At 42.1% G+C, this 26,340-nt stretch overlaps 1 protein-coding gene across 6 annotated transcripts; it reads right to left on the bottom strand.

Moving 5' to 3' along the window:
* Nucleotides 1-70: 70 nt before the first annotated feature.
* Nucleotides 71-26,337, bottom strand: cdk16 (cyclin dependent kinase 16). 6 transcript variants are annotated; one of them, XM_061787736.1, is made up of 18 exons: nt 26,167-26,335; nt 18,444-18,614; nt 16,551-16,697; nt 12,181-12,299; nt 11,511-11,639; nt 11,374-11,430; nt 11,174-11,288; nt 10,603-10,697; nt 10,464-10,526; nt 8,876-8,999; nt 8,329-8,449; nt 8,120-8,217; nt 7,931-8,036; nt 7,705-7,747; nt 7,528-7,618; nt 4,828-4,893; nt 3,418-3,459; nt 71-3,335 (listed from the first exon to the last, which is right to left on the bottom strand). In XM_061787736.1, exons 2-17 carry the CDS (start codon nt 18,559-18,561, stop codon nt 3,422-3,424), a joined length of 1,530 nt encoding a protein of 509 aa, XP_061643720.1. In that variant the 5' UTR covers nt 18,562-18,614; nt 26,167-26,335; the 3' UTR covers nt 71-3,335; nt 3,418-3,421. The 6 variants fall into 6 exon arrangements, with proteins under 6 accessions (XP_061643720.1, XP_061643712.1, XP_061643727.1 ...); XM_061787728.1 differs by having other exon boundaries at nt 71-3,459; nt 26,045-26,336; XM_061787743.1 differs by having other exon boundaries at nt 71-3,459; nt 26,061-26,336.
* Nucleotides 26,338-26,340: the final 3 nt, after the last annotated feature.

Genomic DNA, 26,340 nt, shown 5'->3' with positions numbered 1-26,340 from the left:
AACCCATGAAAATTAACCTGGCCACTGCTGGACGTGATCTCCCAACAACAAGCAAGAATGAGCTGCAGCATTGAGAATAAATAAAAACTTTTAATATTTGGTGATGTAAATATATTGCGAGTACAACACGAGAAGAAGACACTGGAAGAACAACGACGAGTCCCATCATGCATTGCGCTATATTGCAGAGAGCTTTGGTTTACCGAAGACGCAGAGAAAACAGAATCGGATCTGAATACATTACATCAAAATTAAAGTCCTTGACAGGAGTTAAACATTACATAAGACTGCAAAATAAAAGGTTTCCCCGTCTTGTGCAAATGAAAAAAGGTTTGCCAACAATTCTGTTTTCTCTGCTTTTCTCAATAACAAATGAAAATAAATGTAAACTCAGGCAACATTACTACATTCAACAGTCACATGATCAAGTTGGCTCAGCCCAACGTGGCATCGCTACCCTTTCACATTTTTGTGAAGTCAAATCTTTTTCAGCATGAGTGGACGCATTCCTTCTGATCAGCACCAATTAAACACAGCCCATTTCCTGAAGCTACAAGTCCATATAAATAACCGTAATCATTAAAATACAAACAAACACAGCAATCTAGTGTTGGTGTCGGACATTCTGCGAGCTGATTGGACCGTTTGAGAGAGACAGACAGAGTTGACTTGCTGATGCCAACCAATCGGAGACGTGCGACATCGTCAGTTACGGCAAATGCCTGTGAGACAGTTGATTAGGGACGCCCTGTCAACCATCTGGAACAGGGATGGGCAAAGTACATACAGTACCAGTAGTTATTTAATCTGCCCCACTGAGCATTTACATTAAACAAGAGTCTAAAAATATTTGTTTCATTCATGTAACAGTTTGTAAAATCTATTATTATTATTTTTTTTAACATTTATCACATTAAATAATGTAATTATTGCTGATAATAAAATATTAATTTATTATACATATACACTTAATTTATTTTATAATTGGTGAATTAATTACAATTAAACTATGAATGGTAAAATGAAAAAAAAATGAGAATGAATTAGTATTTTATTATTAAAATAAACTATTTTACATACATTTCAACACGTGGCCCTTGAGCACAAAAGTTTGCCCAGCCCTGATCAAGAAGCTTTAACGGCATGCAGGCCAACTCGAATGAACTAAAACCTGTTCACAGCACAGCCACGAGGGCTCTTCAGTGTGTTTCAGAGAGCACATATGATGTAAAAGGGACTTTTTCATGTATTGGATCCAAATAGGTGTGTGTTTAGAGTCCCTGCCCACCTATCAAGCGTGAAATGAAACAACCAAGTCAATCTTTTGTTCGCTGCCTTGTTCCCTAAAAGTGTCAGGGAGCTTTTATCAAGACCCCCGGGGAAATAGGGGAAAATGTATTCAGTATAAATTAATACATGGGTTCTATTTAACTCCTCCTAAGCGCCACATAATAGGCATGATCGCTGATTACCTCTGTTGAAAATGGCAACGACAATTTGGGTGTGTGTGTTGTGGAGTTCATTTTGGGAAAAAGGTGTGGAAAACATTGGGAAGTGCTTTCTTTCGTAAGATGAGAGTAGATTGAAAGGAAATTCCACATATAGGGAAACATGATTTTGCTGTAATAAATTTAGGGTCCTCACAGCTGCCAGAATTGTCCTTTGATGCAGGAAAAGAAAAGTAGTAGTAGGGTCATTATCACTATGAAGTACCCTTGCTCCCCTATCAGAATCATAATAATAATAATAGAACTCTGAGGTCTTATTTTTATAGTGGCCAAACATTTGTATGCATACTATTACAATAAAGTCTCTTAAAATGTGTTTCCTTCATTTCATACCATTTTATTTTCATCGGATGTACGTGATTTTAGCATGTCCCACACACTCCTCTGCTATCCACAGTGTGTGTAATAAGTAGTTTACATCAAAATCATCAAAATAAATTACATCGTTTTACTGTCCACAACAATTTATTTGATCAAATGAGTCATTTTGATCAGGAATATTCTAATTTTCATGATGATAATGGACATTTTGCATGTGTCCCTGAAATGTCCACCCTGCCATTATGGGGTAACTGTCCCTTTAAGAACTCCTACGATGTTTTCAGTGGCATTACAACCAACATTTTGTCTTTCTTCAATGGCTGAAGCTGAAACAGTGGCTAGTTGCAGAGTAAATATTTACACTTATGTTTTGGAATTTTCATCATAGTATTTGTCTAGTTGGATGTTGTCAAGCTGAATATGTCCACTCTGTCAAAATGAAATATCAATTGATATAAAAAAAACTTTCAGAAATTCAAAATATATTGGTTAAACAGTACACAGTCAGCTTGCTAACTGAATCACGTCAAGTGAAGGTCCACTGTGTGCTCATGAAAAGTTGTCCTGTCAGCAAGTTCCCATATTTTTCTGTTTGCACGTACATTGTCTGCTTGCAGTTGATTTATAAAAGTGTGGGAACTTGGCCAATATGCATTTCTGATAGCAGAACATCTGAATACAATGAATATGAAGTTCAATGGAAAATCTGATTTTCTAGGGTGAAATGGGGACGTCTCAAAGGCACCTTGTGGTGATATTGACTCTGTAGTCACCTCCTGATGATTGTAAAGCAGAATTGTTACTCATGCAGAATTGTGACGAATGCAGAAATGTTAGCCAGGATTAATGATCAGTGGTCATGGTGTCGCATGTTATGTTTTAAAGAAGCTTCTATATCAGATATTTTTTTTTTTTGGGTGGTACCACTGCGGTTGCTGAAAAGATTACTGATATGGGATCGGAATGTGTAATTGCCCAAGACATTTTGTGAATGGTACTGTCATTGTTGTTTATTTGCTCAGATACAGACACACCTAATCAAATGTGGCCATTGAGCTCAAAGGTTTTCCCATCCCTGTACTAGCAGATATGACATGAGCCATACATCCATCCAAGACAAATCAAGCTGGATGTGTCAGCAGTTTGGTTTGATGGACTTGCGGGTGGTGCTGTGAACAAGGCTTTAGTTGCCGTGACAACAAAAAACAGGCTCAGAGCAGACCAAAGAGGTCTTTTCGAGGCATCCCTTATGAACAGGACAGACAAGTGTATCATGTAATTATTTACAATAATAAACATAAACGTTGCTCTACAGTCGCACGCACAAACATGGCTTCCGGAAGAATGTGTCACACTTCATGTGACTCTTCCTGTGCAAACATTGTCGCTCCAGCCGTGGCCATTCGCTCCGAACAGCGTGTGATGTCATCAACGATGTCATCAATGAGGTGAACAGAACGTTAAACTAACCGCAGAGCAGATGTGATGTTGGTAAAAATGGAAGACCTGTTGCCATAGAAACAATGTCCTGTCTCGTGATTGGTCGTTCAGTCACTGACGTCTGCATGCATACGTTTGCGTCACTGACCATGTCAGAAGAGGAGACTCCGCCTCCTGCTCAGACTGTGTACTGATGGAAGAAAAAAAAAAATATGATTTTAAATTTCTTAATTGTTAAATAGAAACTAAACATTTTGACAGATATTTGAGTGATTCCCAACCACGTGAGAAATCATCAGGTGCGCCGCGGGAAATTATCCAATCCACTACTGGGCATATTTTTTGTCTGTGTGTAAATTAATCTAAACATTTTAACTCTTGGAGAAATCATACAACTTTTTGGTTTTTATGACTCTCTCTGTTTCAAGAGCTTTGCCATTATCCTGTGGCATCTATATGCAATTACAATTTTTTTTTTGCAGATTTTTGATATTCGTGGCAGGGCTCGGTCTCTATCCCCCGTGAATAACGGGGGTTCACTGTACTTAATAATGCATCTTTTTTCTTTTTTTTTGTATACCAGTGACATATCCTGACAGGCAGAACCATTAAATGTTCTTCCACTAGATGGTTGTAGGTACATACAACCCCTATTCCAATGAAGTTGGGACGCTGTGTTAAACATAAATAAAAGTAGAATACAATGATTTGCAAATCATGTTCAACCTATATTTAATTGAATACACTACAAATACAAGATATTTAATGTTCAAACTAGTAAAGTTTATTGTTTTTAGCAAATAATCATTAACTTAGAATTTTATGGCTGCAACACGTTCCAAAAAAGCTGGGACAGGATCATGTTTACCACTGTGTTACATCACCTTTTCTTTTTACAACTTTCAATAAACGTTTGGGAACTGAGGACACTAATTGTTGAAGCTTTGTAGGTGGAATTCTTTCCCATTTTTGTTTGATGTACAGCTTCAGCTGTTCCAAACAGTCCGGGGTCGTTGCTCGGATGGCAGCATATGTTTCTCCAAAACCTGTATGTACCTTTCAGCATTAATTAATGATTATTTGCTAAAAACAATGAAGTTTATCAGTTTGAACATTAAATATCTTGTCTTTGTAGTGTATTCAATTAAATGTAGGTGGAACATGATTTGCAAATCATTCTTTTCTGTTTTTATTTATGTTTAACACAACATCCCAACTTCATTGGAATTGGGGTTGAAATTAACCTGTCTATCCACCTGTTTCCATTTATACAACAGAATGAGTAAAGGCACGCACACACTGAATAAGTACATAATAAGTGAGTTCATCATTATTTCAATTGAAAATACTTTTTGTGACATTGTTATTTGGTGGTCTGCCATTAAGATTGTTCTAATGTAATATTGCCCCTTGGCTCAATAAAGGTTGGGAAACACTGATCCATCGTATATTTCTCGCCAACATTTTGATCAAACTCCAGATTTAAGCTTTAACGCAGACGACAATTAAGGTTCCACTGTACTCACTGATGTACACAAAGTGTACGTGTGTGTGTTACCTTGATCTGCTGATCTTATTGTTTCTCGTTCCAGTTGAATCTCTGGCAGAGAAAAGATGGACGTCGCTGGAAAAAACATCAGAGTGAGAAATCCTCTCTTCACATGTGTATTATTAGTCGTAGTTGTAGGGGCCCTACAGCATTTTGTTTCTTCTGCATGACTAGGCTGCGTGCCTGTGAGTATGTGTACGTGCTTAGAGTGAACAAGCTTTCCACCACGGTGAGTGGTGGTGCGGCTTTTCTAATGAATAACTGCGCTCACCTGTGTGTGTTTTCAATGTGTGTGTGTGTGTGTCCTTGAAAATACCGCACGGTGAGCTTGGCGAAGAACTTTCTGTTGACCGCAAATGCAAATCACAAAGCATAAACATCATTGTCATCGTGATATCCACCAATGGAAAGAGTTGCAGTGTCTTGAGGTATCTTGCGCGGTAACTGGGTGGTTTTATAATGCATCAGGCTACAAGCGTCGGAGTGCACATCATCAATGTTTAAGCCTCTCGTCTTAGCCTGCCGTGTTACCATCTGGATAAAAATTCAAGCTTTAGACGCCACAATAGTAGTACTGTAGCAGTAGATATGTGTAGTAGTAGTTGGATAGTGGCGTAGTAATCATGCAGGAGTCATAGTTTTGTGTAGTAGTAGTGGTTATAGAGGCTGTGTAGTTGTAGTAGTAGTCATGTAGCAGTTGAAGTTTTATAGGAGTAGTAGTAATTGTCAAGCAGGAGTTGTATAGTAGAAGTAGTAGTCAAGTAGAAGCAGTTGTGTACTTGCAGTCATGTAAGTCATATAAAAGTTGAATAGTAGCTGTATAGGACAGACATGCAAACGCATGAAAAAGGTGACAAGAAAAAAAAAACATTTTAGAGGGGGTCTCCGTCAGCAGAGAATTATTTTGATTTTAACATAAATTAAGCAATCTGGAAGACTCTAAAGAGTACAATAAGGCAAAAATAATAATAATAATAATTCTTCACGCGGAAAAACTTATTTACACCTCTCGAGTACATGTTGATGTACAAATTGAAGATTAAAATGACATTTGCCTAATTTCTTTGCTTTTTTTGTTCTGGCCTCCAACTTGAGCCAGGCCCATCTCCACCTGCACCTGATGCCTGCTTCAAGTTGTGCCACATGAATAGCATCCTCCTCTTTAAGCACTCACATTCTGGAAAAGAATTGACTAAAATCATTGTCTGATTCACTTCATTTTTCACTATTACCAACTTCAAAGGCTAATCCCAAATGCATCCTCCAGGAACATATTAAGTACAATATTTTTCTGTTTTTATTGGCCAACTCTGAATTTGAAGTTCGTTCATTCTGTGTTGTGACATAATCATTAACAGTCTCTTAATACATTTAACATTAATATCAGTAAACTAGTGAGATAATTGTAGCCGCGTTTCCTAATTAATACAAAATGTACTAGCGGATCAGCTCTTGTCGTCGATGTTACGTGTGCTTCGCGGTTCCGCTGGGACCACGACCTGCAGCGCCTCAACGCAAAAATACAGAAGACCAGCGCAACAAATATCACACTGTCTGATCTGATGAGCAAAAATGTTGCTTAAACCTAAGAATAGCAATAGAGGATGTCCGTTCCAGAGGTAGGTAGAGTAGCCAAACATTGTCCTCAAGTAAGAGAACTGTTACCTGACAATAATGTGACTCAAGTATAACCAATAGTAGTCCTCTAAAACATTCCTTGAGTAAGAGTAAAAAGTACAGAGTGAAATTATTACTCAAGTACTGAGTAAATAGTGAGTAACTTCAGATTTTTTTTTTTACCACAGTATGAACACCAATTCAAAAATAAATAAATAAATAAAAATAATTATAAATTAAATTCAATTTGAATGTACAAATTCTGATGTTACTGTGTGTGTATGCACAGTCAAAACTACAAAAAAACCATCTGCAATTTACTGCACGGTGTTTTCTCAAGTTATAATTGAGCTGAAATATCCACATTTGGGCAGACTGTGCCTGAAAAACACTACAATACATGAAAGCTGTTGTTTTTGTTCGTCTAAATGTAAACAAGAGTAGCGGGCCGATGCCTTCATGGTAACGATGACCTTCCCAACTTGGCTGCCACGTACGCACAACGATCAGTGGGGCAGGCTTATCTAGTGTGAAAACCTATGTCCGGGAAGCCCAATGGAAGACGTGTGAGGTCATGTGACTTTCTTGTGTCGTTTGATTGGTGAACTAGACTTAAACGTCACTAGCGCTTAAATTGGATGACGCAGCAGCGCCCGATGCATAAGTCGAAGTTGTAGTCTCACGCACGAAATAGTTGATAAATAAGCAATAATTGATGAATATAAGTAGCGAGCGACATTTAGATCAATGTAACGGAGTAAAAGTACCGTGACTTATTAACAGCAGAAGCAGCGGAAGTTTTTCTCTAGTCTCGTCAACTCCTGTGACTTCGAGCGCACAGGCGGAACCTCAGGCCGCATATTAGACCGCCGCGGAGTAATATTCAGAAATTACATCTGTGTGTGGATGGTGGATGTGTGGAATGGCTCTAGCTGCCAGCGTTCAAGTAGTACGAAACAGCCTATGACGTCAGTGACGGCGACCCCCCGGGGAAAAACTCATCGGATCTATAGGATTTATGTAAATGGCCTATTTTGAGTTCAAAACGTTGAATTGGCGACTGATTTGCATGTATGTATAGTGTGTACTTACTGTCAGGAAGTGTGCACACTCTTTTTCCAAGGTTACTGAAGTAACAATGAGTCATGGCCTCAGCTGCTGAAGTCCTTTTCTTTCCTTCAAACTATACAACACGCTCACTCATATACTGGAATACACTAATACAACACACATGATCGTTGCGTGCGTGTGCATGAGACGTTCACGGACCTGCAGGAACTTTGACAACAGTTGGACGCCATCACTGCTGAGCCTGAAAACAAACACCCAAGCAGTTATTAAAGTGCTGGGGGTTAAGTGACGGTTGCTGATGCACTTTCTGCTGCTTATTGAACAGGACAAAGAGACATACACACAAATACAAAATGAAAATACTCATGTATACTATATATGTCATATAGTAACCCAGTTGCTTATCAGGTAGGAGTTGTGTTACCGGGGTGTGTGGTCGCCGAGGTTCTCCGGGGGGTACTGAGGATAATTTACTGCCACAAATTCCTCGTTGGAACCGATTCCTGGCCAGCTCTCCTCAGTTGGCGTTCCTGTGAGCGAGCAAAGACACGCACAATCAACAAATGTTTGTGTCACATGATCTGACAAAGTGTATCAGAACTTGGGTTCTGACCCAACAACTTGAAGATGAAGTGAAGTTCCTCCTCTACTGTAGAACCAGGAAACAATGGCCGGCCGGTTGTCATCTCGTACAAGATACACCCTACACCCCTACACAGACGCGCGGACACGTACGCACGCACGCACACGCGCACACACACACAAACGTAAGAGGAAGGTCCACAAAAATGAGGACAAATGTGCATTGCCATAGCAACAAACCACATGTCAATGTGTGTGGAGTAGTCTGTGCTTCCCAGCAGAATGTCTGGCGGGCGGTACCAAAGGGTCACCACCTCGTTAGAGTATGTCTTGGTTGGGATCGATTTGGCCCGGGCCAGACCTGTAACACCAAATCACACGGATGACTGGAACCACACACAACAAAACCAAGTGGAAAACCACATGATCCACATACACAAACACTAGAACGACATGGACTAACAACTACAACCACGTGTACTATAACTATATGGAGAACCACTATAACCGTATGGACAAAAACTAGAACCACATGGAGAACATCTACAACCACATGGACAAACACTAGAAGCATGTGGTTATGGACCAGAACTCCATGGACAAAGACTTGAACCACATGGAAAACCTCTAGCACCATATTGAAAACCACGAGAAGCCCAAGGACAAACCCTACAACATGGACAAATATGAGAAGCACATTGACAACCTCTAGAACCTCATGTACAAATACTAAAACCACAGGGACAACCACTAGAGAAGCACATTGACAAAGACCAGAAGTTCTCACCAAAGTCGGCCAGTTTGAGCTCTCCTCGCTCGTTGATGAGCAGGTTTTGGGGCTTGAGGTCTCGATGGAGAACTTTCCTGCGGTGACAGTAGGCCAAACCTCGCAGTAACTGGAAGAGGAAAAGCTGAGAGAGAGGAATAACAGCACGGAACCATCACGTCAACACCTCCATGGGTTCAAAGTGTAAACGGTAACATACGGCTGGGCAATAAATCAATATCAATATATATCGCAATAGACGTGATCAATATCAACAGAAAATACATTCAATAAAATGTTCAATAGAAAAACATCTTGAAGAAAATCACACCAGTGACGCCACAAGGCATTCTGCGGGAGGCTACAACAGAGGCTTTAGGGCTCATCTGATTTCTCTTTTTGTTGGGTGACTGTCACTGTAAATGGAGGACATAGAAGCTAGGAAGAGACTTGAGATCTACCCTCAGCCTTTCGACCTATCACGGGCCAGTTCAGCAAATTTGGTTACGTCATTAAATTCACACGCTCTTTTCTAACATGGAAATAACCTGTTGAGTAACATGTATAGTAGCGATTTAATGTTTCACCATTGTGCCTCAGAACTTCTTTAAAAACAAAAAAGAACGCCACGCACTGAAATGAGTGCGACTGCCCAAGAAGAAATTGTTGCCATGAGAAGGATGGTAACATTAGTGGTTTGGCAGTGGATATGGATATTTTAAGTCCCACAAGAGTGAGAGGACCAATGCGGTCTGTCAACTATGCAGGATTATTGTCCCTGCAAAGTCTGGCAATATGACCGTTTTTTTTTTTTTTTTTAAACCATCTCAGCCACTCTCGTCCATTAGAGTACAGCAGCGTCAAGCCACAGGCAACAACATCTGACTAGTGTCAAGCCAGCCGTCACCACCATTGTTCATTCGTACTATGCATTACGGTGACATGCCGCCAACACGCTACGAGGGGGGTACCTTCAAAATAAGAGCTTAACACAGAATACTTGCACATCAATGCTTTGGATTTAAAATTATATGAAATAATCGGATTAATCTGTTATCACGCAACTAGTCCACTTCTGAAAGAAAGTAGACTGTCCCAGGAATGCACCCAGGAAGGTTAATTCAATCTGAAGTTGCATTTAAATAATATTTCTTTGAATTCTGCATAAATGATTGCAATTATACCCAACTTCAAAAAATTATGAAAATAATCTCTTAGGTATTGCAAAACCAGACCAGTTCTGGGGGACACTCGACCACAGCAGGACTCCACTGAAAGAAGCTCCATACAGAGTTGGTGTTGTATTTCAAAATAAAATCTGTATATTTTACTGTCAATTTACCTGATTTAAAAAAATATTATTAAAATAATCCATTTGGTATCATAAAACCAGCCCAGTTCTGGAGGGCACTAGACCTGGTGGAGGTTAAAGATTACATTTTAAAATAACATTATCGAAACTGAGCCTTTTCTCTCTGGGTCCTTATTTTGAAAAGTAAAAAACAACAATAATTATCGATAGCAACTGATATGAAATACTTTTATCGTGATACATTTTTCAGCCATATTGCCCAGCCCTACGGTAACGATGAATAAGACAACGACGCACTTGGACATTGTGCACATGGATGACGTTGCCGCAGTCGTCCAGGTACTGTTTCAAATCTTTGTCCTAAAACACACAAATAGACTGTTTGAAGCATGTAACCATGTGAAAATATTGACCCAAATATGTGTTTGTGTCTCACCAGGTACTCGAAGACCAGTGTGAGGGACTTCTGTGTGTGGATGATGTCATGAAGTGTCACGATGTTAGCATGTTTTAGGTCCTTCAGCAGAGACACTGATGCAGACAAACAGCACAACATGTGTCACTCAATGTTAATTCAAGTTTATTGAGGAGGACTTTTTTCCCCCAATTGATTCTTTTTAAAAGCATGTTATTCAGGCTAGTATGCTAGTTAACACTATTGAGGAGCCTCATGTTTGTTTGTGTTGAAAAAGTTAACTACCAAATACAGTCGTTGATGTAACGTGGATTCATGACTACGTGCTCGATGAATGGTGTTGATGCTTTATGATCCTTTAAATTTGAAGTGCTTTGTCGCCATTCTGTGGATTCTATACGTAATTACAAAGCCGTTTTTGGGAGGGCTTTAATTATTCACAGATTTTCACTATTTGCGGCAGAGCTCTGTCCCACTGTAGATTCAGATTAGAAAACAGATTTTTGTGAAAACAAAAAAAAATTAGATTTTGTTTAGTTCACAAACAACACAAAATGCATATGCATACAACACATGGGATGTCTACAAGCACCTTCTCTGATGGCTGTACACGGAGCTCCTTCTTCATGTTCCAGACGAATTTCCTTCAAAGCCACCAAGTTGTCTGTCAGCTTACTGCGACCTTTGTACACGGTCGCATAGGTGCCCTAGACACCCACATGTCAAAGACAGGCAGACAGGTCATAGACTGACAGACATGCTGATAAGTGAGAGTCATGTAGTAGTTCTGACCTCTCCCAGTTTGTCTAGTTTGATGTAAGTCTCCAGTTTGCCGAAACCAATCTCTGACTGCACACAAAAGGACACGGGAAGATTAACGACGACGACAACACAAACTTCCACAGTCACGCAACACAACACAGGCATACCAGCGAGACTCTACGCAGTCGCCTGCTAATTGGCTGTTCAAACAGAGCTGGACCAATCACACTGCACTTCTCCAGGTAGCCGTCTGGAAGACGAATGTCCGCCGGCAATGACAAACGTTTGTTGATGTCCTGAGAAACATACAAAAAGTTCAGTGTGTATGTGTGTATTCATACAGTATTTCAGGTGCTCAAAACATCAACTGACAATAAAAAAAAATAAATAAATAAAAAAAAAAGGGATATTGCAAATTTGGCACTTCTGTCTCATGCTCTTCACTTGCCACCCTCTTCTACTGGCCCAATGGGCTTTTGTTACCATGACCGGGGGCAAAGTTAGGGCACTGTGACTAGGCGAGCGGCTACTTGTTTTGAAATAGCCCAGAGTCTAAAGAGAAAGACTGACTTTTTAAATTTTTGAGGAAGCATTTTATCACCAAGCCAAATGAAACTGAGTGTGAACGCTTGTTTGTCTAGATCTGCGCTGCCATTGGCTGGCAGCCAGTCCAGGGTGTACCTTGCCTCTTGCCCAAAGTCAGGTGGGATAGACTCCAGCACACCCGCTACTCTAATGAAGACAAGCAAGCGCTATACAAAAGGGATGGAAGGATGGGCAGGTGGGCACTCCAGCCGTATAACTATTTGCATAACAGCTATTGAAAAGTCTGTTTACCTCAGTGGATAGCTTCTTGGTCCTCAATCGAACTCGGACTGGACTCTGGATGTCGTCTGAGGAGGATGTGGGCTCATTTTCGCCATCGGAGCTCATCTTGACATCCTCGTGAACAATCTCTTCTCAGACGCAAGACAACAGGGAGGAGTGTGAGGACACACGTCGAGGACACATCTATAAATGTTGTGATGAGCGCTCTGCCTGACTTTTTTTTGACCGCTTGACTGACTGGGAGCATTTCCTGCTGACACGCTCCTTATACAGAGGAAAAGGGGATGTGGCTGAGGACAGCATGCGGACGTAAAGGGGGACGGGTGCGTGAAGGAGGATGCTAAAGCCACGCCCTCAGTAGGTATATAGCGCCGGGGTGTGCATTGTGCAAAACAACATCGGTTTGGCTAAGGACCCCCCCCCGAAAATCGCACCTACGAAGAATCAGAATCATCTTTATTTACCAAGTATGTCCAAAAAACACACAAGGAATGTGTGTCCGGTAGTTGGAGCCGCTCTAGTACGACAACAGACAGTCAATTGACAGAGAACACTTTTGAGACATAAAGACATTGACACAAAAAAAAGTCACTGAGCAGTAAAGGGTTGCTAGTTATCTGGTAATGCCAGTACATTTTTTTATTTATTTTTTGACAATTGTGCAAAAAGAGTCCTCTAGCACCTAGAGCAGTTCGAATGACTGATATTGCAATAGTCCGATGCAATGACCATTGTGCAAAGGGCGCCGAGACTTCAAGGAGTGTATGACAAGGAGCGTCAAGGAGACACGCTTACGAAGCACAGTTTAAACTGCAAGCTGTCAGTTACACGGAGGAACATGGGAATCGAGCAGCCGCGAGAGAATTCATGATCAATGAATCCATGGTTTGCAAGTGGAGGAAGCAGGAAAACGAGAAGACGAAGCTGAATTTCCGCGGAATCAAGGCGAGGTGGCCCGAGTTGGAAGACCTACTCGACCAATGGATTAATGAGAAAAGAACAGCCGGGAGAAGCGTCTCTACAGTCACCATTCGACTGAGGGCAATAACGCTTGCAGAATAAATAAAAATCGAACATTTTCAAGGAGGTCCGTCTTGGTACTTTCGTTTTATGAAACGGCGCCTTTTATCCATCCGGGCAAGGACTACCGTGGCGCAGCAATTTACGGCGGATTACAAGGAAAAGATGGCATGGGAAAGATGGATGACAGATGGCGAACACAGCTTTACTAAGACTGGGAGGCAAAGCACGGCCTGCCACCGGAGCTGCTGAGACAGTTCTACACAGCGGTCATCGAATCAGTCCTGTGTTCTTCCATCACAGTCTGGTTTGGTGCTGCTACAAAAAAGGACAAACTCCGACTGCAACGGACAATCAAAACTGCTGAAAGGATTGTCGGTACCCCCCTACCCACCCTTGAGGACTTGCACGCTGCCAGAACTAAGACAAGGGCGTGCAAAATCCTCTCGGACCCTCCCCACCCCGGTCACCAGCTCTTCCAGCTCCTTCCCTCAGGTAGGCGCTACCGATCAATGCAAACTAGAACTAGTAGACATTCCAACAGCTTCTTCCCTCTTGCAATCAACTTCTTAAACAGCTAACTTATAATTCCATTACAAGCTGGCAATTTTTTGACTTGAGTTCGTTGTCACATTTCTGTGGGGCCAATTATGTATTACTCCTGCACTCACTGTAGTTGTCTCGCCGTGCTGCACTATTTGCATATAGTGGCCACTCATGCCAGAGTAGCATCTGCTCCATTTGCACACTGATTGAGGAGTATCTGTAACATTTGCACAACCATTGTCCCAGATTATCGCACTACTCGTCACTTTAAACCGCATACACTCCTTGAAGTCTCAGTGCCCTTTGCACAATGGTCATTGCACCGGACTATTGCGATATTAGCCATTCGAACTGCTCTAAGTGCTAGAGGACTCTGCATCTTTTTGCACAATTGTTGTTTGTTGTTGTTTTTTGTCAATGTCTTTATGTCTCCAAAGTGTTCTGTAAATTGACTGTCTGTTGTACTAGAGCGGCTCCAACTACCGGAGACAAATTCCTTGTGTGTTTTGGACATACTTGGCAAATAAAGATGATTCTGATTCTGATTCTGATATGTGAATAGATTGTGGATGCTTTGACTGTTGTCCGAGCTTTCGCGAAAGCCGGCATCATTGCTGAACAGCCCCCCGGCAACGAGACTGACTCCGACAATGACGAGAGGGAACCTGGCGTGTTTGATGGAGAACTTGCCCAGCTGTTCATTTCGGATACAGAACATGAGGACTTTGATGGATTTGTGGATGAGGATTGATAAAAAAAATAACGTGAGTACATTGTTAAATACTTCAATAAAGTACAACCGAACTCAGTTTTGCTCCCGCTGCCTTTTAAAAAACATTGTTTTAGTGTGCATGCATGCTACCGTATGTTTTAAGATAGCGTATGTTTTACCATGGCTGCGCCCAATAATACGGTGCGCCTTATGTATGTGTTAAATACAGAAATAGACCCCGTAACTGAGACTGAGCCTTCTAATACGTTGCGCCATATTGTCGTAAAAATACGGTAATTCAAGTTTATTATTCAGGACATCTTTCTATTTTTTTAAGCAGCTTCCGTAATTCAATGCACGTCCCCGCTGACATGTACTGCTTACACTAACAACATGGAGGAGCTAGTTTACAAAAGCAGTCATTGTTGCCAATTTAGCGATTTGGTCACTACACTTTGCAATTTTTCTTGTCCTGTCTTGTCAAACTGTATGTAGACACGAATAATAATAAATGACAAATTTAAATGTTTAACAATTTAACAATGTAAAATGAGCTGTCAAATTGCACCATGTCTTTGGCTTTCAACGTCATTGACTCTGTGTTTGCCTTCCATTTACAGTGGGTACGGAAAGTATTCAGACCCCCTTAAATTTTTCACTCTTTGTTATATTGCAGCCATTTGCTAGAATCATTTATGATATTTTTTTCCTCATTAATGTATACCCCATATTGACAGAAAAAAAAAACGGAATTATTGACATTTTTGCAGATTTATTAAAAAAATAAAAACTGAAATATCACACAGCCATAAGCATTCAGACCCTTCGCTCAGTATTTAGCAGAAGCACGCTGTTGAGCTAATACAGCCCTGAGTCTTTTTGGGAATGATGCAACCAGTTGTTCCTGGATTTGGTGATCATCTCCCATTCCTCCTTGCAGAGCCTCTCCAGTTCTGTCAGGTTGGATGGTGAACGTTGGTGGACAGCCATTTTCAGGTCTCTCCAGAGATGCTCAATTGGGTTTAAGTCAGGGCTCTGGCTGCACCATTCAACAACAGTCATGGAGTTGTTCTGAAGCGAATCCTTCGTTATTTTACCTGTGTCCTTAGGGTCATTGTCTTGTTGGGAGGTGAAGCCCAGTGTGAGGTACAGAGCACTCTGGAGAAGATTTTCGTTCAGGATATCCTTGTACTTGGCCGCATTCATGTTTCCTTCGATTGCAACCAGTCTTCCTGTCCCTGCAGCTGAAAAACACCCCCACAGCATGATGCTGCCACCACCATGCTTCACTGTTGGGACTGTATTGATGAGCAGTGCCTGGTTTTCTCCACACATGCCACTTATAATTAATGCTAACAATTTCTACCTTGGTCTCCTCAGACCAGAGAATCTTATTTCTCATCATCTTGGGAGTCCTTCAGGTGTTTTTTAGCCAACTCCATACGGGCTTTCATGTGTCTTGCACTGAGGAGAGGCTTCCGTCGGGCCACTCTGCCATAAAGCCCCGACTGGTGGAGGGCTGCAGTGACGGTTGACTTTCTAGAACTTTCTCCCATCTCCCGACTGCATCTCTGGAGCTCAGCCACAGTGTTCTTTGGGTTCTTCTTTACCTCTCTCACCAAGGCTCTTCTCCCCGATTGCTCAGTTTGGCCAGACGGCCAGGTCTAGGAAAGGTTCTGGCCGTCCCAAAGGTCTTCCATTTAAGGATTATGGAGGCCATTGTGCTCTTAGGAACCTTGCCACAGTTCTGTCTCTGAGCTCTTGGGCCACTTCCTGATGAAAGTTAACGCTGGGAAAATTATTTCTGGGGGGTAAAGTTTGTTTGGCATTTTTATTTGCTTTATTTAACCTTTATTTATCCGGGTAAGGCAACCGAGAACAGATTAAAATTTTCAATGCCGACCTGGCTGCAGAGAGCATCAGGAAAGATTCCAAAAGGGAAAAAAAAAAAAAAAAAAAAAAAAAAAGAGTTGACTTTCATACGCTGTTTCTATAAGCAAATGTGAAAAAAACAGAAGCTGGATTTTTGCGGGGAAAAATATGAGAGATTTTATTTTAAAGCCATATCGCGCAGCCCTAATGTGGCACACTCAAGACCTACCGAGTCTGCTGCTGTGGTTCAAGTACGAGCTCAGACTGCGTCCCAGACCTCGAGGCCGGCGGCTGTACGACTGAAAAAGAGACTGAACTGATGAAGACGACCCTCTGACTTTCACTCCCCCCGAAGAAGGACGAAGGGCGCCAGCCTCTGGAATGGAAAAGAATAGAATAGAAAGACTATTGTCATTGTATGGTGCAGATACAACAAAACTGAGGTGCAACGCCACGCTTGTGTTTCAATACCGTAATTTCTCGTGTATAATGTGCACCCATGTGTAATGCACACCCCCAAAGTTGACCTCAAAATTATGGAAAACCCTTCTACCTATGTATAATGCATTTTTACAATGCATGATTTTGCTTCTACCCATATGATAAAAACATGAAGTATTATCTGTATTTTGTTTGTTTTCCAAAGAATTATTCTGAAGTTAAGCACTTTATTAGAACACATAAAACTTTTATTTACCTGCTCTTATTTTGAAATTCACAGCCCTACTTTTATTTAGTAAATGCAAATTAATCTTATTTTAATTGGATTCAAATTAAACTGTCAAGTATTTCAGAAAAGCATTGCCATTAAGCAAAACATAACCATAAAGAAAAATGATGGTTGTTGTTCAGTCATCAGTTGTAGTTAAAAAAAAATAAAATAAATAAATAAATAAATCACAAATTCTGCCTGGGTATGTAAATATATGCAATCATATGTACCCCTGTCACGTTGGAATTTAAGTGTAGGCTACACCTTTTTCATAACCTCTAGGTGGCATACTAGAATGAAAGTGTACTACTTTTTCAGAACCTCTGGGGCAGTGATTCCCAACTAGTGTGCCGGGCACATTAGTGTGCCGTCAGCGCTCTTCAGGTGTGCCGTGGGAAATTATAAAATTTTACTTAATTGCTCAAGAAATTATTTATTTCCAAGAAATAATGTATCTTTATTCATCTATTTATGCCAGTGAGGCATAGTGACAGACAGAACAAATGAATGCTCTTCGATTAGATGACAGGAAGTACGTACAGCAATTAATGTATCCACTTTTTTGTGACATTTTTATTTGTGGTTTTCAATTGTAAAATATGTGCCTTAGCTCCATAAAGGTTGGAAATCGCTGCTCTAGGGTGCGGTGGTATATTCCAATAAAAGTGTGCAGACTTTTCATAACCTTTAGATAGCGGCATACATTTAAAAAACGGGAAAGTCTTTTTCATTTTCCCCTATACCCATGTATAATGCGCACAATTGACTTTTGACATTTTTTTCGGGGAAGAAATTGCGCATTATACACGAGAAATTACGGTAATAAAAAAAATAGAACAGAAAACTAGATAACATAAAAACTTTACTAGGCGGCACGGTGGGCGACTGGTTAGACCGTCTGCCTCACAGTTCTGAGGTCCGGGGTTCGATCCCCGGCCCCGCCTGTGTGGAGTTTGCATGTTCTCCCCGTGCCTGTGTGGGTTTTCTCTGGGCACTCCGGTTTCCTCCCACATCCCAAAAACATGCATGGTAGGTTAATTGACGATTCTAAATCGCCTGTAGGAGTGAATGTGAGTGTGAGTGGCTGTTTGTTTATATGAGCCCTGCGATTGGCTGGCAACCAGTTCAGGGTGTACCCAGCCTCCTGCCCGATGATAGCTGGGATAGGCTCCAGCATGCCCGCAACCCTAGTGAGGAGAAGCGGCTCAGAAAATGGATGGATGGATGAAAAACTTTACTAAACTTGACTAAATTACACAGTGCAAATAGCAGTAAGGGATTGTGGAATCATGCTCTATGTACAGGGAGCAGCGGAGTCAGTCAGATTTTAACTGTTAATAAATTAGCAGAAATATGGAATAAGTGTTGTTATTGGGAAAGCAAAGAGTTATGATTATGAACAAATATTACCTGAGTCACTATGTGATGTGATTTCCTGGTGGTCGCTCAGCGTCCGCTCTCCTCCCCCAGCCCCTCCCCTCCCTAGGGTGAGAGACAGCTGCCGCTTGATCTTCCTCATCCTCTCCATCAGGGGGGGCCGCGAAGCTGAGGGGGGTGGGGCAGCCAGCGTGGACGACGCACCTGTGCACAGGGAGTCAGTGTCTCATCAAGGTATGCTAACATGTAGCACGATAGGAATTTGAGTAATTAAAGCGCTAAGGCCGATTGATAACGGTTTTATAAGTTGCTTTGTATTCAGATATTTATATGGAAAATGTATCAAATGCCAATATGATAACAGATCATATGCCAAGAAATAGAATCATAGCAACCGAAGTAACAAGTAAGGTAAGGACTAGGGATGTTCAATACCACTTTTTTTTGACTGATGCCAGTACGAGTATTCACTCTTGAGTACTCTTAGTAATTTTTATGCATAAACTTTCAATCAACACAACGACAGATAATTGTTTAAAGACTTTTCCTTCTTTCTGACGCTCATGATGATTCACTGATGTGTCAAACTGCTGCAGTGTAGCGCCAACTAATGGCAAGGAGGATTTATTCAATGTCAGATTTATTTTTTAACCTTAAATAACACTGGCTGGTATCAGCAGCCTTCATGAGTACCTGATACCTTGAAATAAGGCCGGTATCGCCCTGATACCGATACTTGGTATCAGTACTTGCTAACCCCGAGTAAGGAGTAAGGTACAGATAGATCAGGGCTTTACGTCTTGCCTTGTACTGAGGTCCTATTTCTTAAGAGAACTGCTAAAATGCTAGCATTTGGTAAGCTAACATGTAGCACGATAACATGTAACTAGTGTGTGTTTTCTCAGAGAGGGCCAACCAGAATTCACATACAGATCACAATGATGTGTCAGTTGCCTGCAACCAGTTAAGAAACAGTCCACGGACTGAAGACATTTAGTCGAAGCACTCATTTGTATAGCTATAGATTACATAACTATATCCAATTACAGGCAAGAATGCTGCAGATACCATTGGCTTCCGCACTCTGAGAGAACATCAGAATTTATTGCGATTAAAAAACAAAACAAAAAAACTTCACATCAAGTTTTTGGGTCAGTTTCAAAATGAGTGCTTTGAATGAAAGCTCCCGATCAATATGGAATCCCAAATATTTGAATCAAGAGACAAACTTGATGGGTTTATAATGTTTCACTTTATATAATCTGTCCTAATCTGGGGGGGAAGACAGGACAAACTGTAGGCCGGTCCCAAACCCAGATAAATGCAGAGGGTTGTATCGGGAAGGGCCTCTGACTTAAAACTTTGTGAAAGAAATGCGAGCGTTCATCCAAAGAATTCCACACCGGATCGGTCATGGTCCGGGTGTAAAGAGAAATGGAGTAGCGATTATTTTAAAGGAAGAGTTAGTTAAGTATGTCCTGGAGATGAAAAGAGTGTCAGATTGAGTGATGAGGCAGGAAATTGAAGGTGGTATGTTTAATGTAATTAGTGATTAGGTCACACAGGTAGGATGTGACCTAGAGGCAAAAGAGAAAGTCTGGAAGGAGCGAGGCGAAGTAGTTATGAGCATCCCTTTCAGAGAGAGAGAGAGTCTTTATTGGTGCAGATTGTAAAAATATAAACTATTGATGAAGGAAAAGGGTGCTGAAGTGTAGCGGACACAACATTAAAAGAAGACACCCAGCACGCCAATCTCGGGCTATCGCCACTCTCCCCGCCAAGGTAGACGACCACGGAGTGGGGAGATTCAACTTTGCATACAGACGCTAAGTGAATTACAAGCCAGGAGCATCAAAGCGGAGACAAAAGACACCTAGTTTTGCACCAGAACGCTAAATTAATCTACTTCCACCACCAGCCTGCCCGGAGAGCCGTCTCCGCCCTGCTGTGTACCGCGCCACTTGCCACTGGACAATGGACGGAGTACTTGCGACACCCACAGGCGGCGGAACCTCACTGCAGACGCGGGTTCACTAACCACAGTCTTTACCTGACTTGACTGGGATCTAATATTAAGAACTTTACATGAACGCCACTAAATCTGTTGTCAACTGAACCGGATTAAATGTTTCACCCCACAACACAAATGCCACATTGCAAATATTACAGTGTTCTCAACAATCAGATAACATTTGAAACATTTGTTACAGGGATTAAAGAGGATGAGCGTAGGACAATGCAAAGCAGGAAAATGGTCTTGTTATCTTAAATCCATTAATTTATATTTTATTCCACTGGGTTTAAACCATGACATGATCCTAAAATGGAAAAGTAACACTCAGGTGAGATAGCCTCTCTTTTGCTCCCGAAGGGAAAAGGCCGGAGCCACGCTCTCTCGGGGTCAGCTCGTCTCGTCCGACCAACTTGCCGAAGACTGCCAGGAAGCCCACCCCACCACAAGGTGACGAGGACACATCAGACAATCCCTGAATGCAGAGCTGGGAGCTTTTTGTGCTCCCTTTTTCCTTTTCTACCTCCTTTCCGCCAAATGCACCTCTTCCCCCTGCAGACCGGGCCGGCCGAACACCCGGAACCTCGACCTGCCTGCCTCAATCGTGTTCAAGACACGTAAATCCAACATTGCGGTGTACTAAAAGTACAGATTAGTCCATATTTGGGTTTAAATTAACGAGACCAGGAATCCCCAGCTATATGCATTGTCACTACACGCTCACATTTTATTTTATTTTTTTTAATTTAAAATTACGCTAAACCAGAAGTAACGCAGGCGTTGCTTCCAGCTCATTCGCTTCTCCTAAATTAATTAAATTTGTATTTAACCTGTATACGCTACAGTAAGTTTAGCATCCAGGAAAGGAACTTGGAGGGACAGATGGTGGTAGACTTTGCCAAAAGGATGGAAATGGCTGTAGCAAACACTTTCTGCCAGAAGAGGCAGGAACATAGGGTGACCTACAAGAGCGGAGGTGGAAGCACGCAGGTGGATTCCATTTTGTGCAGACGATGTAATCGAAGGAGGTTACTGACTGTAAGCTAGTAATAGAGGAGAGTGTTGCTAGACAGCATAGGATGGTGGTGTGTAAGATGACTCTAGTTGTGGGGAGGAAGATTAAGAACACAAATGCAGAGCAGAGGACCATGTGGTGGACGCTGAGAAAGAAAGAGTGTTGTGTAGCTTTTCGAGAAGAGGTGAGACAGGCTCTCGGTGGACAGGAGGTGCTTCCAGAAGACTGGACCACTACAGCCAACGTGATCAGAGAGACAGGCATGAGATTCCTTGGTGTGTCTTCTGGTAGGAAAGGGGAGAATGAGTCTTTGTAGTGGAACCTTAAAATACAGGAAATCATACAAGAGGTTAGCTAAGAAGAAGAAGGACACTGAGAGGATTGGGGAAAGGAGACAATGCACAGATGCAAGATAGGGCGAAGTAGAGGTGGCAAATGCCAACAAGAGGCATATGATGACATGTATTGAACAGTAAAGAAGGAGAGAAAGATCTATCCAGGTTGGCCAGAGGGATATAGATGGGAAGGATGCACAGCAGGTTAGGGTGATTAAGGACAGAGATGGAAATGTGTTGACAGGTGTCAGTAGTGTGCTGGATAGATGGAGAGAATACTTTTAGGAGTTGATGAATGAGGATAATGAGAGAGAAGAAAGAGTAGAAGAAGATGAGCTGATGAGCCACACAATAAAGTTATGGGAAAGAGTAGTGCATGCTAAACTCAGGACATAAGTATTTGTGAGCAACAGTATGGTTTCATGCCTAGGAAGAGTACCACAGATGATACTTGCCTTGAGGGTGTACATCAGGGATGGGTAACTTAAATGATGGGGGGGGGGCTGACAAATTTTTTGTCAGCACGACCAGAGGGCCACATGGGACCACGATTTTCTCACCGCAGCTTTTTGACATTGGGTCATTACTCTCTCTTCCTGCTGATTTTTATCAAGTCGCCATCAATCTTCTTCTCTGATAGAGAGGATCTGGCGCTATATTAAGCGATGTCTGCTATCTCGTGATGAATGATATTATTACAACTTAAAACTGTTCCCGTTACGGTAGAGGAAACATATTTATATATATATATATTTAAAATGTATCTAGGGATCACTCCGAGTGTGGTCGCTGGCCACGTCTCCTCTATTATAGGTTTAAAATTTCAAAAAATCAATAGATATATATTTTTTTTAAAGAACGCTTTTGTCCATAAAATTCATTGAGGCCCTCTCCAAGTGTGTCTTTGTAGATCTAGAGAAAGCCTGTGACAGGGTACCCACAAAGGAATTGTGGTACTGCATGGGGAATTCTGGAGTGGCAGAAAAGTATGTTAGAAAAGTACAGAACATGTATGAGGGTAGCAGAACAGTGGTGGGATGTGCTGGAGGGGTGACAGAGGAGTTTAAGGTAGATGTGGGACTGCATATCAGCCCTGAGTAGTGATGTTTCTTCTACAAACATTTCGTTCAAAAGAACGAATCTTTTTCGTGAACTGAATCACTTCATGAAATGATTCGTTCTTTGAGCTTGGCCGTGAGCAAGTCGGCTGGGAGCGGAAATGGAAATGCTGTAGTGTTCTGTCACTCCTGAATCTTCAGCGAATGACCAATGAGCAGCCATCGTGCAAGCGAGGACGGGACTTCACTAAACTTATTGCCATGTGATGTGATTTGCAAGTCGCCAGTGTTATCACTCACTTTGGCGAGTGACCAATGAGAAGCCAGCATCAGGCAGCACCGCGCAGGCATCGGAGGGATGAAATGAATGTACAAGTGAACTTAATGTATTGTTGAACTAAAAGTAAACTGAATGTAGTGGTAGCCACAAGTGATTTGTTCATTGAACATCTTCATTCGTGATCTGCTAAGGAGAGATGTACTAGTACGTATAGAGTGACGTGTTCTGCCATGAGTGACTTGTGGAAGTTCATTGTGAACGAGTACGATGAGTAATTTATTCACAAAAGGAACGACATATTGCGCAGTGAACATACTCATAAGTGATTTAATAAGTAACGTTTGCGGATAGCTTTCACTGGCAGTCGTTTCTTCAAGTTAACCGCTAATGTTGAGTCAGTCAAGGACATAAAAACAAGCACACACGGGTCGTGGGTCGGACGGTATCTCCATAATCTTAACAGACAACACAAGAAGTCATGCGAGGACAAAAGACCGACACGCGAGTTGGACTCGCCAGTGCAAGGCAAGCTAAAGCGGCAGGAGCAGGGAGTTTAAGGGGGGGTGGGAGGCCTATTTGAAAAGATACGAAATTTTAAATATCAATAATACATATTTACGCAAACATTATTCTCTATTACAATTGGTATTGTTTAAGATTACTGTAATACACATACACACCTATGGGCAATTTAGAGTCTTTAATCAACCGACCACGCATGTTTTTTGGATGTGGGAGGAAACCCACGGAGGCACGGGGAGAAGATGCAAATACCACAAAACAGAGGCCGGGATTTGCACCCCGGTCCTCAGAACTGAGGCAGATGTCCTAACCATCCACCATGTACATAATTGTATCAATAAATATTATACATAAACAGGAAAGTGATTCACAACACTGGGATTTTATTTTTCTGTTGAGCTCAGCTGCACCAAAGGAGAACTGGTGAGCGAATACTTTTGGCGATATAGTGTATGTATGCAGTTAACTGTCTTGCCATGAGTGACTCATGCAGAAGTTCACTGCGAACTAGTATGATGAAAGATTTGTTCCCGCAACGAACGGCATATTATCAGTGAATGTACTCTTGAGTGATTTTAACCGTTCGTCCTCACCAGCATAGCTTTCACTAGCATCAGTTTCTCCAAGCCAATGGTTGATGTATATTTAAAATACATTTTTATTAATAATAATTGTATATGTAAACATACATATCTCTTCTGTCTCAAATGCAAGTATTAAAGCTTTTTGTTTAATGATAACAATATTAATCCATTAAACTTATATAGCGCTTCTCAACACACTCAAAGACGCTCTCGGAAGAGAATAACAGTAAGGTGGGTGAGCAGGAAGCCCAGGTGCTGGTGTTAACGGCTCTGTCCACCGCAGTGGAATGCAAATAAGCCTCACTGGCCGGCGGAGACTGTGTGGACGTAAGCGGATGCAGAAGGATATGTGCGGTCGCTGAGCTCGCCGCACGGATGTTCACGAGTCACAACAGAAGTCGGGTGTTCGAGAGCTTGCTGAGAAACAGACAGGTAGGTGATAGCTTGAGTTTTTTTGGGGTTTTTAAATCTCCTCTCCCCGCTTTTCCTAGTTTACATGACAACAACAATGCATAGTCCTTCGGTGAACGTGTCGAGTGAATGTGAACCACAGGACTGAACCATGAATTGAATGAGGAAGCACTTGAATGATTCTGTGAAAAAGAACTGTACGATTCAGTGAATGAATCTTTTGAACGAATCTTTTTAACAAACTGATTCTAGTGATTCGGTACACTCAAAAGAACTGCCGTGCCCATTACGAGCCCTGATCCCCTTCCTGTCTTTAGTGGTGATAACTAGGCCAACAGATGAGGTTAGACTGGACCATGATGTTCGCAGATGACATTGTGATCTGCAGTGAAAGCAGGGAGCATGTGGAGGAACATTTGGAAAGATGGAGGCATGCGCTGGAAAGGAGAGAAATGAAGATTTGACAAAGTAAGACAGAATATATGTGCATGAATGAGAGAGGTGGAGGGGGGAGATTGAGGCTACAAGGAGAAGAAATTAAGAGGGTGGATGACTTTGAGTCAACAGTCCAGAATGGTGAGTGTTGTACAGAGGTCAAGAAACAGGTCCAAGCAAGTTGGAACGGGTGGAGGAAGGTGTCAGGTGTGTTATGTGGCAGAAGAGTCTCTGCTAGGATGAAGGGCAAAGTTTATAAAACAGTGGTGAGGCCAGCCATGATGTACGGATTAGAGACATTGGCACTGAAGAGACAACAGGAAGCAGAGCTGGAGGTGGAAGAAATGAAGATGTTGAGGATCTCTCTAGGTGTGACCAGGTTGGATAGGAATATAAATAAGTTCATCAGAGGGACATCCATGGTTAGATGTTTCGGAGACAAAGTTAAAGAGAGCAGACTTTGATGGTTTGGACACATCCAGAGTAGAGATAGTGAGTATATTGGGAGAAGGATAATGAGGATGGAGGTGCCAGACGAGAGAGCTCGAGGAAGACCAAAGAGAAGGTTGATAGATGTACTGAAGGAAGACATGAGGGCAGTTGGTGTGCAGGAGATAGGCTTACATTGAAAAGGATGACGCGCCGTGGCGACCCCTAACGGTACAAGCCGAAAGGAAAAGAAGAAGCTCGGCGTACGGGCGCAATGCCTCTTGGGATATATTTGATCATCTAGTGAGCGTGGCTGCTCACTACTTTCCAAAATCCATTGTGGGACACATTAAGGGGAAACTTGTGCTCACTCTACATTCGCACAGCACTACAAAATGGCCAATTCATTATATAGTAGCTTTGGAGTGATTTGAAACACAGTCAGTTTGTTGTAGTTGTTAGCTGTTAGCAATGCGACGGGGTCCTCTCACTTCCCGGCCGGAACACGACTATGCTGTTGTTTCGGTAGCAAGCGCGACGGGATGGGTGGGTACCGTCTATTTGCTGCACCTCAAGCCTTCTAAATGAAGGCGGAGCAGGGTGATCGCCGAGCTGCCCGCCGGCGCCGCTCGGCTGACATCGTGTCTTCCTCCTCCTTACGGTAATGCGAACTCACCGGGAGGCCTAGTCCCGGCGTCGGCCGGCTTGTCTTTGGCTCGATTCAGCGTGACAGTGTGGAGGATCTTTCTTGCTCCCAGTAATCTGCCGCCATGTTGCTCCTTCGCACATCAGTGACGTCACCCACCCCCCGCACATCAGTGACGTAATGCCCCGTCTTGTGCGCGCGCAT

This window comes from Phyllopteryx taeniolatus, chromosome 1, assembly GCF_024500385.1.
Source record: "Phyllopteryx taeniolatus isolate TA_2022b chromosome 1, UOR_Ptae_1.2, whole genome shotgun sequence".
NCBI classification, from domain to species: domain Eukaryota; kingdom Metazoa; phylum Chordata; class Actinopteri; order Syngnathiformes; family Syngnathidae; genus Phyllopteryx; species Phyllopteryx taeniolatus.
Note: the sequence above shows the minus strand (reverse complement) of the source record. Positions and strands in the feature narration are given on the sequence as shown.